Below are 13,406 nucleotides of genomic sequence, written 5' to 3' on the forward strand. Positions count from 1 at the left end.
AGAACAGACCATCAAATGTGGATTCATCCTCTGCTGAAAATAGTCCCCAACATAGGAAAACAAAAATGAACCTTTAAACCTGTGAGCTGCATTTAAAGATTCACGTCTTCAGTGGGGAGCAGTGGGCTCTGAGCTGAGAGCCACAGGCAGGAAGATGCAGCATAATGTTCAGTTAGCAGTTAGCCATTAGCAGTTAGCCGTAGCTATTAGCCTATTGTTGTTGTTGTTGATTCTGTTGAGCAGGAAGTCTAAATCTGTTTTGGTTACTGTAATATTTATATCATAATTGAATGTGAATACATAACAGGATTGTTTGTTTGATTGGCAGGCAACCTGCCCAGTGCATGCTGGGATAGGTGTTACTTCACCCCCCGCCCACAATACGAGCAGTTGAAGCGATAGACACGTGGATTCTAGTGTATGAGCTGTTAAAGCTGTCTGTCAGCAGCAGAGTCAGTCTGTGAGATGAAGATGTGTGATCTGATCACAGGTGCACAGCTCGACAGGTGTGAACAACACACATTGAGGACATCAGAGGGGCCGCGAACACACCGTCTGTTTCAAATGATCCAACCCTTGAACCAGTAACACAGCATCACCAGGCTCCCTTAACAAATGTAGTGATTTTAAGAGTTGTTGAGTTAAAACAAACTTTCTAACGTAGTGAAACTGTGTGTGTGACAGATTGTAACTCATTGTGTCCTTGTTGTAAATTCAGCATTAAATCTTTCAGCTGAAGTTGTTTGTCTCCTTGTAAAAAGTGTCAGTTTGTGGCAGCATGTCTGTACCAGCCTGTCTGCTTCTGTGTCTAAAGTGCTAAAGTCTTACCTGCCAACATTGATCAGCTGTTTGAACACACTGTTTACACTGATTTCACCATTTACACTCCATTTATGAAAGAAGAAACATGTTATTGATCTAAACATGTCACATGTTACAAAGACACTAAACAGTAACAATATAGGCTACTTCTTTGTCCCCGTGGAGAAAGTCCCCAGACTCCCTTAACAAGAAGAAAAAGAAAAAAGTTTGAGAGTTTAAATTCAAAGTGATGCAGAAATCCTGCTGCTTCTGTGAACATTTACTCTTAGTTGGTCTTTTTTTAACCTCTCGTCTCCTCCTGCAGAAAAAGGTGGTGGAGCAGCTGAGGAAGGAGCTGTTGGTGAAGCAGGAGCCGGAGGCAAAGCTGCAGCTGCACGTCCAAACTCCTCCAGTAGGTGGCGACATCAAGCCGGCCAACCTGCTGCAGAGCCAGCAGATACCTGGAGGACTGCAGCAGGTAGGACACACACACACACACACACACACACACACACACACCTTCTCTTTTTTAATGTAAATTCAATATTACGCTGCAGTGACCTGTTTGAGTAAATAAAGTATTTCTTAAATATAAAGATAACCTGCGCCATGAGAAGGGCCAGTTTGTGACGCTGTAGGGACTTCCTGTTTACATCGAGGCTTTCATTAGATTGGATCCACTCCAGATGTTTCCTGGCAACTGATTACTCAAGTCTTTATCAGCTGAGACCTTCCTCCAGTTTGAATGGTTCAGTCAGGCTGGTTATCCAGGTTCAAATCACTAGAATTGAAATGAAAAAAGAAAATGTATTAATTCATCAGCATCAAACAGGAGTGATGCTTTGATTTCCGACCCGTTCCAATTTTGGCAGAAAGAATTATAATTAACAGTAAAAATTAACATTTTCGTATCTTTCCTTTAATGAAAATGTAATTGTATGTTGATAATAGAACGTGTGATGCAACAAGCTCCCTTCCTTGTTCAGGTTAGAGGAGTAGAAGCAGGTTTGATGATAGTCAGTTCCAACAGTGTGCCGGTCTCACGGGTCACGTTCTGCCTCCACAGACCCTGACAGTCACGCCGGTTCTCACCACGAAGACTCTACCTCTGGTGCTGAAAGCTGCCGCCACACCCGCCCTGCCCGGCTCTGTCCTGCCACAACGCCCGCCCACTGTCGCTATGGTAACCACAGCTATCACCAAACCCGACTCGCAGAACGCCCCCATCAACCTGCAGGTGGCCAGCAAGCTGACCAATCAGAGCTCGGAGCCTGTTCGACTGGTATCCAAGAACGCCATGGTGGTAAGACCCTCTGTTTCAGGTTGCTGGTCATCATCAGCGCCTTCCTCTAATCTGACTTATTGTACAGTATGTGTTGTCATCTATAGAGCTGAGGAGAGTAACTGAGTGCACTCAAGCATTGTGACAGCTGTCTGTTGACCTGTGGGGTTTAAACTGCCTCCAGGGGGTTTAGAGACTTGAAAGGTGTCCCGACTCTAAGTGAAACATGTTTCTCTAATCGAGTGCTTGAGCAGGCTGTGGCGTGAGTGGTGGCCTTTAAGCAGCTGAGCTAGCAGTCAGACACCAGATGAGCACTGATAAAGAGGTCGTCACAGATATAAGAACCACACTGAAATGCATCCACAATTGGTAACTCTTAGATAATGTAACACAGCTATATGTCAGCAGCCATGTCAGGTAGATATCAGCAGAAGTGTCAGTGTAACAGGCAGGAGACATGTCGCTGTAACGCTCGCAGACATGTCGCTGTAACAGCAGCACGGATCCACATCTGCTGTGGTTTTGTCTCAGGTGCAGGCCACCACCACCACCGCCCAGCCAATCAAAGTTCCTCAGTTTGTCCCTCCTCCTAGACTGACGCCTCGTCCCACCTTTCAGCCACAGGTGCGTCCCTGTAAGACCCGCCTCCAAACCCTAACCCCCTCAGACCAGTGTGTGTGGCCCACATGAGGTGACTCGCTCACTCTCCAGCAAAGGGCAGGAGTGCACCAAAGCAAACACTCATGCCTTGCTCCGTGGCACTAAAACATTGTTTGCTCTGTGCTGCCTCTACTCATCTCTTCTCCTCTTGTTGTGCTTCTTTAATTTTCCGACTGACCTGTGAACGGGTTGTTCTCAAAGTTTCCTGCCTGTGAATGTGTGTGTGTGTGTGTGTGCGTGTGTGTGTGTGTGCGCGTGTGTGTTTACCTTCTGTGGTGAGAGCTTGTTTTCCTGCAGCTTCTTGGTATTTTGTGTTCCTGGCTGTTGGTGTGTTTTAACCCTCTGAGTGACATGTTGCCAGTGTTGACCTGTGCTGAGTAATACCACTGAGAGCTCTGGCTGGTTCACAGTAGCAGGACTGTTAGCACGCAGCAGCATTAGCAGGCTGTTGGTAGTATCTGTAGACATAATAATGGAAAGCAGGCACAGTGTTTTTGTTATTTTATTTCTTGTAGTTGCACATAAACACTGCAAATTAAAAATAAAGCCTGAGCAGTGTGTTAGTTCATACACAATAAGGTTTGATTTTAGTGTACGTGTGTGCTCTTCCTGTCCATCCATGAAAGAAAATCCTGTCTGGGTCAGGTTATATATCTGTGGAAGAGAAAGATTATCCAGAACAACAGTAATAACTATAGAAGTGGGATGTAGCCAGTCAGACTGTATATCAGAAGTGATCTGTCCAGCAGTAAATCATGAAACACAAGTAAATGTTTGATCCCTTTTGATTTCAGTGTAAAAGATAATAAAACATATGGTTTCACGTGTTTTTCTCGTGGTCGACTGGAAGGATGCTTAGCCGCTCTATTAAATCGCTCCAAGTCTATTACAGCTTCAGCCATCACACTGATTGTAATTGCAATAGTAGCAGGAGAAAATTAGCTGATCAATCAACAGTAGAAGTGGTACTAGCTTAACGTAGCAATCACTGTGTCAGTGGGTCAACCTGGTAAACAGCCCAGGACGTCTCCGCTGGACTTTGACATAAATGTTTGACTGAAGAGAGCTCCTCTGAGTGCTGATAACAAGCTGACCTCAGCACTGTTACTGACACCAGCTGATCAGAGATCAGCCGCCAGCGTCACTCCAGCTGAGGCCACGTTACCAACAACATGTTGTGCAGGCAGAGCGATCAGAGGATGCAGCGTCGTCAGCAGTATTAATGATCTCAGCGTGTAAACTATACGGTTGTCTCTGCCCTCTATAGAAAACTTATTCTGTGAAATCGTGTTTTTCACTTTGAAATGAACCACAAATGTTCATATTTAACATTTTCAACTTTATAAACAGAAACCCAGACGTCATCATGGAGGGTGAAAGGTTGTGTGAGAACCGTGAACATCACACCTCCAGAATCCAATAATAATGTTAGTTATTTACTGCACATGCCATCTCTCTACCTCTAATAACAACGCTCTCAGGACCTCCTAACATGACATCATCAGTGTATATGAAATAGCTGTAATGAGTAATATCTGTGGACAGACGAGTCGTGGTTGTAGTATTTGTACTGGAGTTCTTGTATCAGAGTCAGAATCACAATCTGTACGACCAGTTTTAGAGCAGTCACAGCTCCACAGTGGCGTTACCCAGCAGTGTCGGGTCATCTTGGTGCAGTTTTCTGATTGGCTGTCTGTTGTTACCAGGTCAGGCCAAAACCGGCCACACCCACCAACGTCCCCATCGCCCCAGCCCCTCCCCCGCCCATGATGGCGGCCCCCCAGCTGCTCCAGAGGCCCGTCATGTTGGCAACCAAGCTGTCGTCCTCGCTGCCCTCAGCGGCTCCCATCCACCAGGTCCGCATCGTTAACGGACAGCCCTGCAGTAAGACCGGCGCCACCGCGCTGACGGGCATCGTCATCACCACGCCGGTCTCTGCTACCCCCACCCGCCTCGCCAGCCCCGCCCAGGCACCCAACCCCACCGCTATCACCACACCTATTCTCACTCAGCCCATCCAGATCAGCAGCCTGACCACTGAGCCCAAGGTAAGCGAGCGTCTCTCACACTGAGCAGCGTGTTCGGTCACCGCGGCTCAACTGACAAACTTCTATATCAACGCTTCAGTTTCAGCTCAAACACGTTCTAAGAATAAGAACATGAATATGTTTGTGTTTCCAACAATGATTGAACCAGAGAAGTTTACTTCAGGTAACAGTTTGTCTCCTCCGGTTGCCTGATGTTACTTCTGGAATAGGGAAGTCGACGTACCAGACAAAAGTGTCACGTCGGATAGATTTCCATCAGCAGTGGTTTGACTTCAGGATCTAACAGTCGTATTACTTCAGATTAACTGTAAGTCAGCGTTAGCAGGCAGCAGCACGCTGACAGTGTCTCTGTCTGTAGGTCATTGGCAGAAGTTACATTCTGTACTTCAGATGTCAGCTGCTCAGAGAAGATTTTGTGGGTAAATAAGTTGTAATTGGATGATTTGTCTGTGATTGAATCTCTGTCTCCTTCTCCTCCTCTCCTCCTCTCCTCCTTCTCCTCCTTCTTGAAGAACTCCAAGCGCCTCCCTTCTAGACACTCCCCTCAGACGCTCCTCCTCCTCTCTTCTCCTCCTTCTCCTCTCTCCTCCTCTCCTCTCTTCTCCTTCTCTCCTCCTCCTCTTCTCCTCCTCTCCTCCTTCTCCTCCTTCTCCTCCTTCTCCTCCTCTCCTCCTCCTCTCTCCTCCTTCTCCTCCTTCTCCTCTTCTCCTCCTCTCTTCTCCTCCTCTCTCCTCCTCCTTCTCCTCCTTCTCCTCCTCTCTCCTCCTCTCCTCCTCTCCTCTCTCCTCCTCTCCTCCTCTCCTCTTCTCCTCCTCTCTCCTCCCCAGCAGACTGTTAAATCAGGAGGTGGAGCAGAGCTGAAGGCCGTTGTCAGCCTCCCCTCTTCCTCCACTCCTCCCTTGTCTCCTCCTCCCAGAACCAAGAAAGAGGAGAACCCAGAGGTACGGCAGGGAGATGACTGACAGGTGGTGGCTTCAGTGTCACCAACATGTTCTGATGATGAATCTGTTTTCTTTCTTTAGAAACTGGCCTTCATGGTGTCACTGGGCCTCGTAACACACGACCACTTGGAAGGTAAGTGATTGAATAAGTGGAGGATCCTCGAGGATCCTCCGTCTACATCCTGAGGCTGCAGCCGTTAAGATTTCTGCATTAAAACTCAGATGTTTTGATTGCAGAAATTCAGAGCAAAAGACAGGAGAGGAAGAGGAGAACAACGGCCAACCCGGTGTACAGCGGCGCTGTGTTTGAACCCGAGGTACAAACACCAACAGCATGAGTTCTCAAACCGAGTGTTCACAAAGATGAATCAAAAGATGAGAAACATACATTAAATACATATTTAATCTTTGACCTCATCAACATATTCTTAACAGAAAACCAAATTGTCCAATTTTGATAATTTAATTGAAATTCCTTCAATTTAATGACTCAGTGTGTTTCGATTGTCATCATTTAATCACGTTCAGTGTTTGTTTCCAGCTCTCATGACGTGTTTGTCAGGTGAACTAAAGGTTTGTAGGAGAAAACTATCAAATCTAACTAATGAGAATAACTCATGTGTTGTTTTTTACTTTTGTTTCAGAGGAAAAAGAGTGCAGTGAGTTACCTGAACAGCCCTTTGCACCAGGGGACCAGGAAGAGAGGTCCGTATGAAATAAATACAAATCTTCAGGTCAAAGACGGGTACTGGTACTGGTACTGGTACTGGTAGACCAGCAAGAACTGGTAGAAATAGCCTGCAGAGTGTGGACAGGTGGTAGAACAGAAACAGTAAGAGAGGCAGGGAAAGACAGCAGACTTCCAGTAGATTGAGTAGAATAGAGACTAATACGTTCTGAACTAATAACACGCTGTACAACAAGTCTTCTTCCCTCCTTCTCCTGCTTTCTGTTTCCTGTCGCTTCAGTCATGTTTAATGTCAACAGCCGGATTTATACTTGTTTCACACGAGCCAACTCAAAAACGTAAACATGAGATACGACCAGAGATGTGATCAGTTCAGATGAGGATCGGGTCCAAAATGATTCTGAATTCTGGCTTTTTCTCTCTCGCTGAAATAAATGAAGTCAGAATTGTGAGAAAAAATCTGCATGGAAGAACGTGTTTCTGAGCGGGCGGCTGCATATCTGTGTTCCTGCCGCAGGTACAGAAAATGTCAGAAACCTGTTGGAAACATGAGTTTCAGGACAAACACAATAAATGATGGACGCACACAAAGACAAATGTAAATGTCAAAACACATGTTGATGATTATTCAGATAATCGGTTGAATAAAACAGGATATTTGACATTTATAGATGAACAATTTAGTGTGAAAGTAATGAGAACAATCCGTCAGTGCAGCCGGCAGCTTGATGAAGAAGTATAAATCCTGCTGAACCTTCACACCTGTTCTCTTCTCTGGGAATTATTATTATCTAGGAATTTATTAGCTAAAGCCGACCTGAAACAGGTCCAGTCTGAACAATATGTGTTGAACGTGAGCAGTTACTGGTGATATAAATGAAAGCATCCGAGACAGAGAAGGTTTTTGAATGTGATGTTGTTTTTTCTGGAGTTTCATATTTTATTTGCGTGCTGTGTGAAATCAGCAGTTTCTCTGCTGTGTGCTTCAGTGAAGCTGCTTACATCACAGTGACTCGTGTGAACGTTGATCAGAGCTGCAACTTGTCCATTAGTTGTCAATTGTTGAATTAATTGTCAACTATTTTAATAATCAATCCGTTTGAGTATTTATTTCACATTCCAGCTTGTGAATGTGAGTATGTTCTGGTTCAGTAAACTGAATATCTTTGGGTTGTGGATGAAACCAGATGTTTTCTGACATCATCAACTAATCGATTGATGGAGAATATAATGGTTAGCTGCAGCTCTAATGTTGACACGACTCCAGGAAAAGAAGACTAACTTGAATTGGCTTTTGTTACTTTAGACCTCAAATTTCTAACTTGACTCTGAGAAGTTTCCACCTACCAGGTTCCCTTTTGTGTGGTGACTAACTGAAGGTTTAACAGCACTAAACTCTCGACACAACCTCCATCTGACTCGACTTTTTTTTCCAGGAGAAAAGACTAAAAATAGAAATCACTCGCAGTGTCAGACTTTAACACACCAGCAGCTTGAATGTAGCCGTCATCAGAGTGCTGTGGCCACTGAAGACACAGCTGTAAGAACCAGGACGGTCCGATGACACAGCTGTAAGAACCAGGACGGGTCCGATGACACTGCAACCGTCACTGTTTCTGCTCTAAACTAAAATGAGATTTAAAATGCAGGATGCTCCCAGCCGGCTTCACATCTGAAGTAAGAAACCTTCAGAGACGAGACAGCTGACTGTTAGTCTGCAGCTGGAACGCTTCTGCACTTTGTTTTCAGATCAGAACTTGCAGTTTAATAGTAACTGAGGGAGTTGTGAGAAGTTTTTATAGTCATAACTTACAGTTGGTTTGAGCACATTTCCGGTCCTGTCCAGTAAAGTCGTTTATAACTTAAGCAAATTTTCTATCACTCAATAGTCAGCTGTTAAATTTACAATGATTAAAAACCTTTTTGTCGCCTCGATTTGGAAGCTTGAGTGTGAGAACCTGATGAAAGTGCGTCCGGACGGGTGGTGTTAACGTCTGACACTGATCCATGTGTTGTGCGCTTCATAGTGACTGCAGTAGGTTGTTCTCGTGCTCGGCTTCAGCTCGCATGGAGCCAGTCTCCTGCACTAACACTGCTATCTGTGCTTCTGACTCCTCCTCTTCCTCCTCTTCCTCCCTTACCGCTCCCCTGTCTCATGCTAGCCAACGAAGACTCCCTTTCCAAGGTATGTCATACAGACTGTTTGTTTTTGTTTTCTTCCCCCCTCTCCATCTTTCTTTTTTTCTTTGTTTTCCGTCTTTGTTGTCTGTCTCATTTCACCCAGGTCGCCCACCCAAATACAGCAGCGTCCCGGAGCTGGGCAGCCTCACCCCGACCTCCCCCTCCAGCCCCGTCCATCCCCTCCCCCTGCCCAGCCCCAGCTCTGGGGATGTAAGTAACGATGGGGGAGACGGACAGTTCGGAGGGTTGAACACCCCGTCACACACAGTCCTATTGGCCCAGTAGCTCTGTCAGTCATTTGCACCCCGAGACCTCCACAAACACGTCCATTATTCTGTTGTCTTCATGTGATTATCATCAGTCATCATTGATTTTACTTTGATTCAGCCTTACAAAGTGAACAGTGTCCTGTAGCCAGAGCATCCATGAATAACTACTACTCAGAACACATTCTAACTCCCAACTGTCAAGTAACGTTTCTGTGGGTTAATTAACACACCATGTCCATTAGACATTCAAACAAGGCCAACTGTTAACTAAACCAAACCAGATCACGCTGCCTCCCCCTGCCTCTCCACAGATGGTTGGTGGGGCTCAGCTGGGCAGGGAAACTGATTGGTCCAATTCTTCCTCACAGGGAGACATCCATGAGGATTTCTGCACTGTGTGCAGACGCAGTGGCCAGTTGCTCATGTGCGACACGTGTTCTCGTGTTTATCACCTGGACTGCCTGGATCCACCCCTGAAAACCATTCCTAAAGGCATGTGGATCTGTCCAAAATGTCAAGATCAGGTAACCGCAGCAGCCGTGACTGATCCAGAATCAGGGGGAAGGGGGTACCGCAGTCCAGAGAGGGGCCGATCAGGGCCGGTAGCTGTACTAGACTGTAAGAACTTCTTCTGCTGATGCTGTCCTGAAAGTTAGGACTGTTCAATCCTTTGTAAGCAAATACATGATGCAGTTTTTTTGTGCTTCTGTCCCATTCATTGTGTCAGTAAAGATGGCATCTCACATCCATCCACTCCATTGCTTGTCCCCCCTCGGCCTCACCGCAGGGTGGCGGCTAAATTTATCTTCCTCAGATGTTTTGTGACAAGTGTCAGCCTCTGTGACAACTGCCAGTTTCTCTCTCCAGATCCTGAAAAAAGAAGAAGCCATTCCCTGGCCTGGTACTCTGGCTATTGTTCATTCCTACATTGCTTATAAAGAAGGTGACTTTAGATTGTGTTCTCCTCTCAAACATCAGCTGGGAACAATGTGGACAGTTCAGCAGTGAAGTTAACAGAGTTGTTGTGTTGCTCTCTGCTGCAGCTAAAGAAGAAGAGAAACAGAAGCTGATGAAATGGAGTTCTGAACTGAAACTGGAGCGAGAGCAGCTGGAACAAAGAGTCAAACAACTCAGCAACTCCATAACGGTAAGAAATCACATTCTATAAGATCATCATCACGTTCTATAAGATCATCACGTTCTATAAGATCATCATCACGTTCTATAAGATCATCACGTTCTATAACATCATCATCACGTTCTATAAGATCATCACGTTCTATAACATCATCATCACGTTCTATAAGATCATCATCACGTTCTATAAGATCATCATCATGTTCTATAAGATCATCATCACGTTCTATAAGATCATCATGTTCTATAACATCATCATCACGTTCTATAAGATCATCACGTTCTATAACATCATCATCACGTTCTATAAGATCATCATCACGTTCTATAAGATCATCATCACGTTCTATAAGATCATCACGTTCTATAACATCATCATCACGTTCTATAAGATCATCACGTTCTATAACATCATCATCACGTTCTATAAGATCATCATCACGTTCTATAAGATCATCATCATGTTCTATAAGATCATCATCATGTTCTATAAGATCATCACGTTCTATAACATCATCATCACGTTCTATAAGATCATCATCACGTTCTATAAGATCATCACGTTCTATAACATCATCATCACGTTCTATAAGATCATCATCACGTTCTATAAGATCATCATCACGTTCTATAAGATCATCATGTTCTATAAGATCATCACGTTCTATAAGATCATCATCACGTTCTATAAGATCATTATCACGTTCTATAAGATCATCACGTTCTATAAGATCATCATCACGTTCTATAAGATCATCGCGTTTTATAAGATCATCATCACGTTCTATAAGATCATCGCGTTCTATAAGATCATCACGTTCTATAAGATCATCATCACGTTCTATAAGATCATTATCACGTTCTATAAGATCATCATCACGTTCTATAAGATCATCATGTTCTATAAGATCATCATCACGTTCTATAAGATCATCGCGTTCTATAAGATCATCACGTTCTATAAGATCATCATCACGTTCTATAAGATCATCACGTTCTATAACATCATCATCACGTTCTATAACATCATCATCACGTTCTATAACATCATCATCACGTTCTATAAGATCATCATCACGTTCTATAAGATCATCATCATGTTCTATAAGATCATCACGTTCTATAAGATCATCATCACGTTCTATAAGATCATCATCACGTTCTATAAGATCATTATCACGTTCTATAACATCATCATCACGTTCTATAAGATCATCACGTTCTATAAGATCATCGCGTTTTATAAGATCATCATCACGTTCTATAAGATCATCGCGTTCTATAAGATCATCACGTTCTATAAGATCATCATCACGTTCTATAAGATCATTATCACGTTCTATAAGATCATCATCACGTTCTATAAGATCATCATGTTCTATAAGATCATCATCACGTTCTATAAGATCATCGCGTTCTATAAGATCATCACGTTCTATAAGATCATCATCACGTTCTATAAGATCATCACGTTCTATAACATCATCATCACGTTCTATAACATCATCATCACGTTCTATAACATCATCATCACGTTCTATAAGATCATCATCACGTTCTATAAGATCATCATCACGTTCTATAAGATCATCATCATGTTCTATAAGATCATCACGTTCTATAAGATCATCATCACGTTCTATAAGATCATCATCACGTTCTATAAGATCATCACGTTCTATAAGATCATCATCACGTTCTATAAGATCATCACGTTCTATAAGATCATCATCACGTTCTATAAGATCATCATCACGTTCTATAAGATCATCATCACGTTCTATAACATCATCATCACGTTCTATAAGATCATCACGTTCTATAAGATCATCATCACGTTCTATAAGATCATCATCACGTTCTATAAGATCATCACGTTTTATAAGATCATCATCACGTTCTATAAGATCATCATCACGTTCTATAAGATCATCATCACGTTCTATAAGATCATCATCACGTTCTATAAGATCATCACGTTCTATAAGATCATCATCACGTTCTATAAGATCATCATCACGTTCTATAAGATCATTATCACGTTCTATAAGATCATCACGTTCTATAACATCATCATCACGTTCTATAACATCATCATCACGTTCTATAAGATCATCACGTTCTATAACATCATCATCACGTTCTATAAGATCATCACGTTCTATAAGATCATTATCACGTTCTATAAGATCATTATCACGTTCTATAAGATCATCACGTTCTATAACATCATCATCACGTTCTATAAGATCATCATCACGTTCTATAAGATCATCACGTTCTATAACATCATCATCACGTTCTATAAGATCATCACGTTCTATAAGATCATCACGTTCTATAACATCATCATCACGTTCTATAAGATCATCATCACGTTCTATAAGATCATCATGTTCTATAAGATCATCACGTTCTATAAGATCATTACCACGTTCTATAAGATCATTATCACGTTCTATAAGATCATCACGTTCTATAAGATCATCATCATGTTCTATAAGATCATCGCGTTTTATAAGATCATCATCACGTTCTATAAGATCATCGCGTTCTATAAGATCATCACGTTCTATAAGATCATCATCACGTTCTATAAGATCATCACGTTCTATAAGATCATCACGTTCTATAAGATCATCACGTTTTATAAGATCATCATCACGTTCTATAAGATCATCACGTTCTATAAGATCATCACGTTCTATAAGATCATCATCACGTTCTATAAGATCATCACGTTCTATAAGATCATCATCACGTTCTATAAGATCATCATCATGTTTTATAAGATCATCATCACGTTCTATAAGATCATCGCGTTCTATAAGATCATCACGTTCTATAAGATCATCACGTTCTATAAGATCATCATCACGTTCTATAAGATCATCACGTTCTATAAGATCATCACGTTCTATAAGATCATCACGTTCTATAAGATCATCATCACGTTCTATAAGATCATTATCACGTTCTATAAGATCATCATCACGTTCTATAAGATCATCACGTTCTATAAGATCATCACGTTCTATAAGATCATCATCACGTTCTATAAGATCATCACGTTCTATAAGATCATCACGTTCTATAAGATCATCATCACGTTCTATAAGATCATTATCACGTTCTATAAGATCATCATCACGTTCTATAAGATCATTATCACGTTCTATAAGATCATTACACGTTCTATAAGATCATCATCACGTTCTATAAGATCATCACGTTCTATAAGATCATCACGTTCTATAAGATCATTATCACGTTCTATAAGATCATTATCACGTTCTATAAGATCATCATCACGTTCTATAACATCATCACGTTCTATAAGATCATCACTTTCTATAACATCATCACGTTCTATAAGATCATCATCATGTTCTATAAGAT

The 13,406-nt window shown here is 42.4% G+C and overlaps 1 protein-coding gene across 13 annotated transcripts in view; it reads left to right on the plus strand.

The window, feature by feature from the left end:
• Positions 1-13,406, plus strand: part of phf21ab (PHD finger protein 21Ab) — a 35,586-nt gene that overhangs the window by 13,893 nt on the left and 8,287 nt on the right. For 2 of the 13 annotated variants that reach the window (XM_030426479.1, XM_030426480.1), the window contains exons 7-18: positions 1,127-1,279; positions 1,868-2,104; positions 2,615-2,707; positions 4,450-4,791; positions 5,619-5,732; positions 5,814-5,865; positions 5,970-6,049; positions 6,377-6,437; positions 8,705-8,811; positions 9,182-9,394; positions 9,738-9,813; positions 9,914-10,017. In XM_030426479.1, coding sequence (XP_030282339.1) covers positions 1,127-1,279; positions 1,868-2,104; positions 2,615-2,707; positions 4,450-4,791; positions 5,619-5,732; positions 5,814-5,865; positions 5,970-6,049; positions 6,377-6,437; positions 8,705-8,811; positions 9,182-9,394; positions 9,738-9,813; positions 9,914-10,017 — 1,632 coding nt within the window. Of the gene's footprint in view, positions 1-1,126; positions 1,280-1,867; positions 2,105-2,614; positions 2,708-4,449; positions 4,792-5,618; positions 5,733-5,813; positions 5,866-5,969; positions 6,050-6,376; positions 6,438-8,582; positions 8,606-8,704; positions 8,812-9,181; positions 9,395-9,737; positions 9,814-9,913; positions 10,018-13,406 lie in introns of all 13 variants that reach the window. The other 11 variants (XM_030426481.1, XM_030426487.1, XM_030426482.1 and 8 more) reach the window with 11 other exon arrangements.

The sequence above is a fragment of the Sparus aurata genome, chromosome 8 (genome assembly GCF_900880675.1).
Source record: "Sparus aurata chromosome 8, fSpaAur1.1, whole genome shotgun sequence".
NCBI classification, from domain to species: domain Eukaryota; kingdom Metazoa; phylum Chordata; class Actinopteri; order Spariformes; family Sparidae; genus Sparus; species Sparus aurata.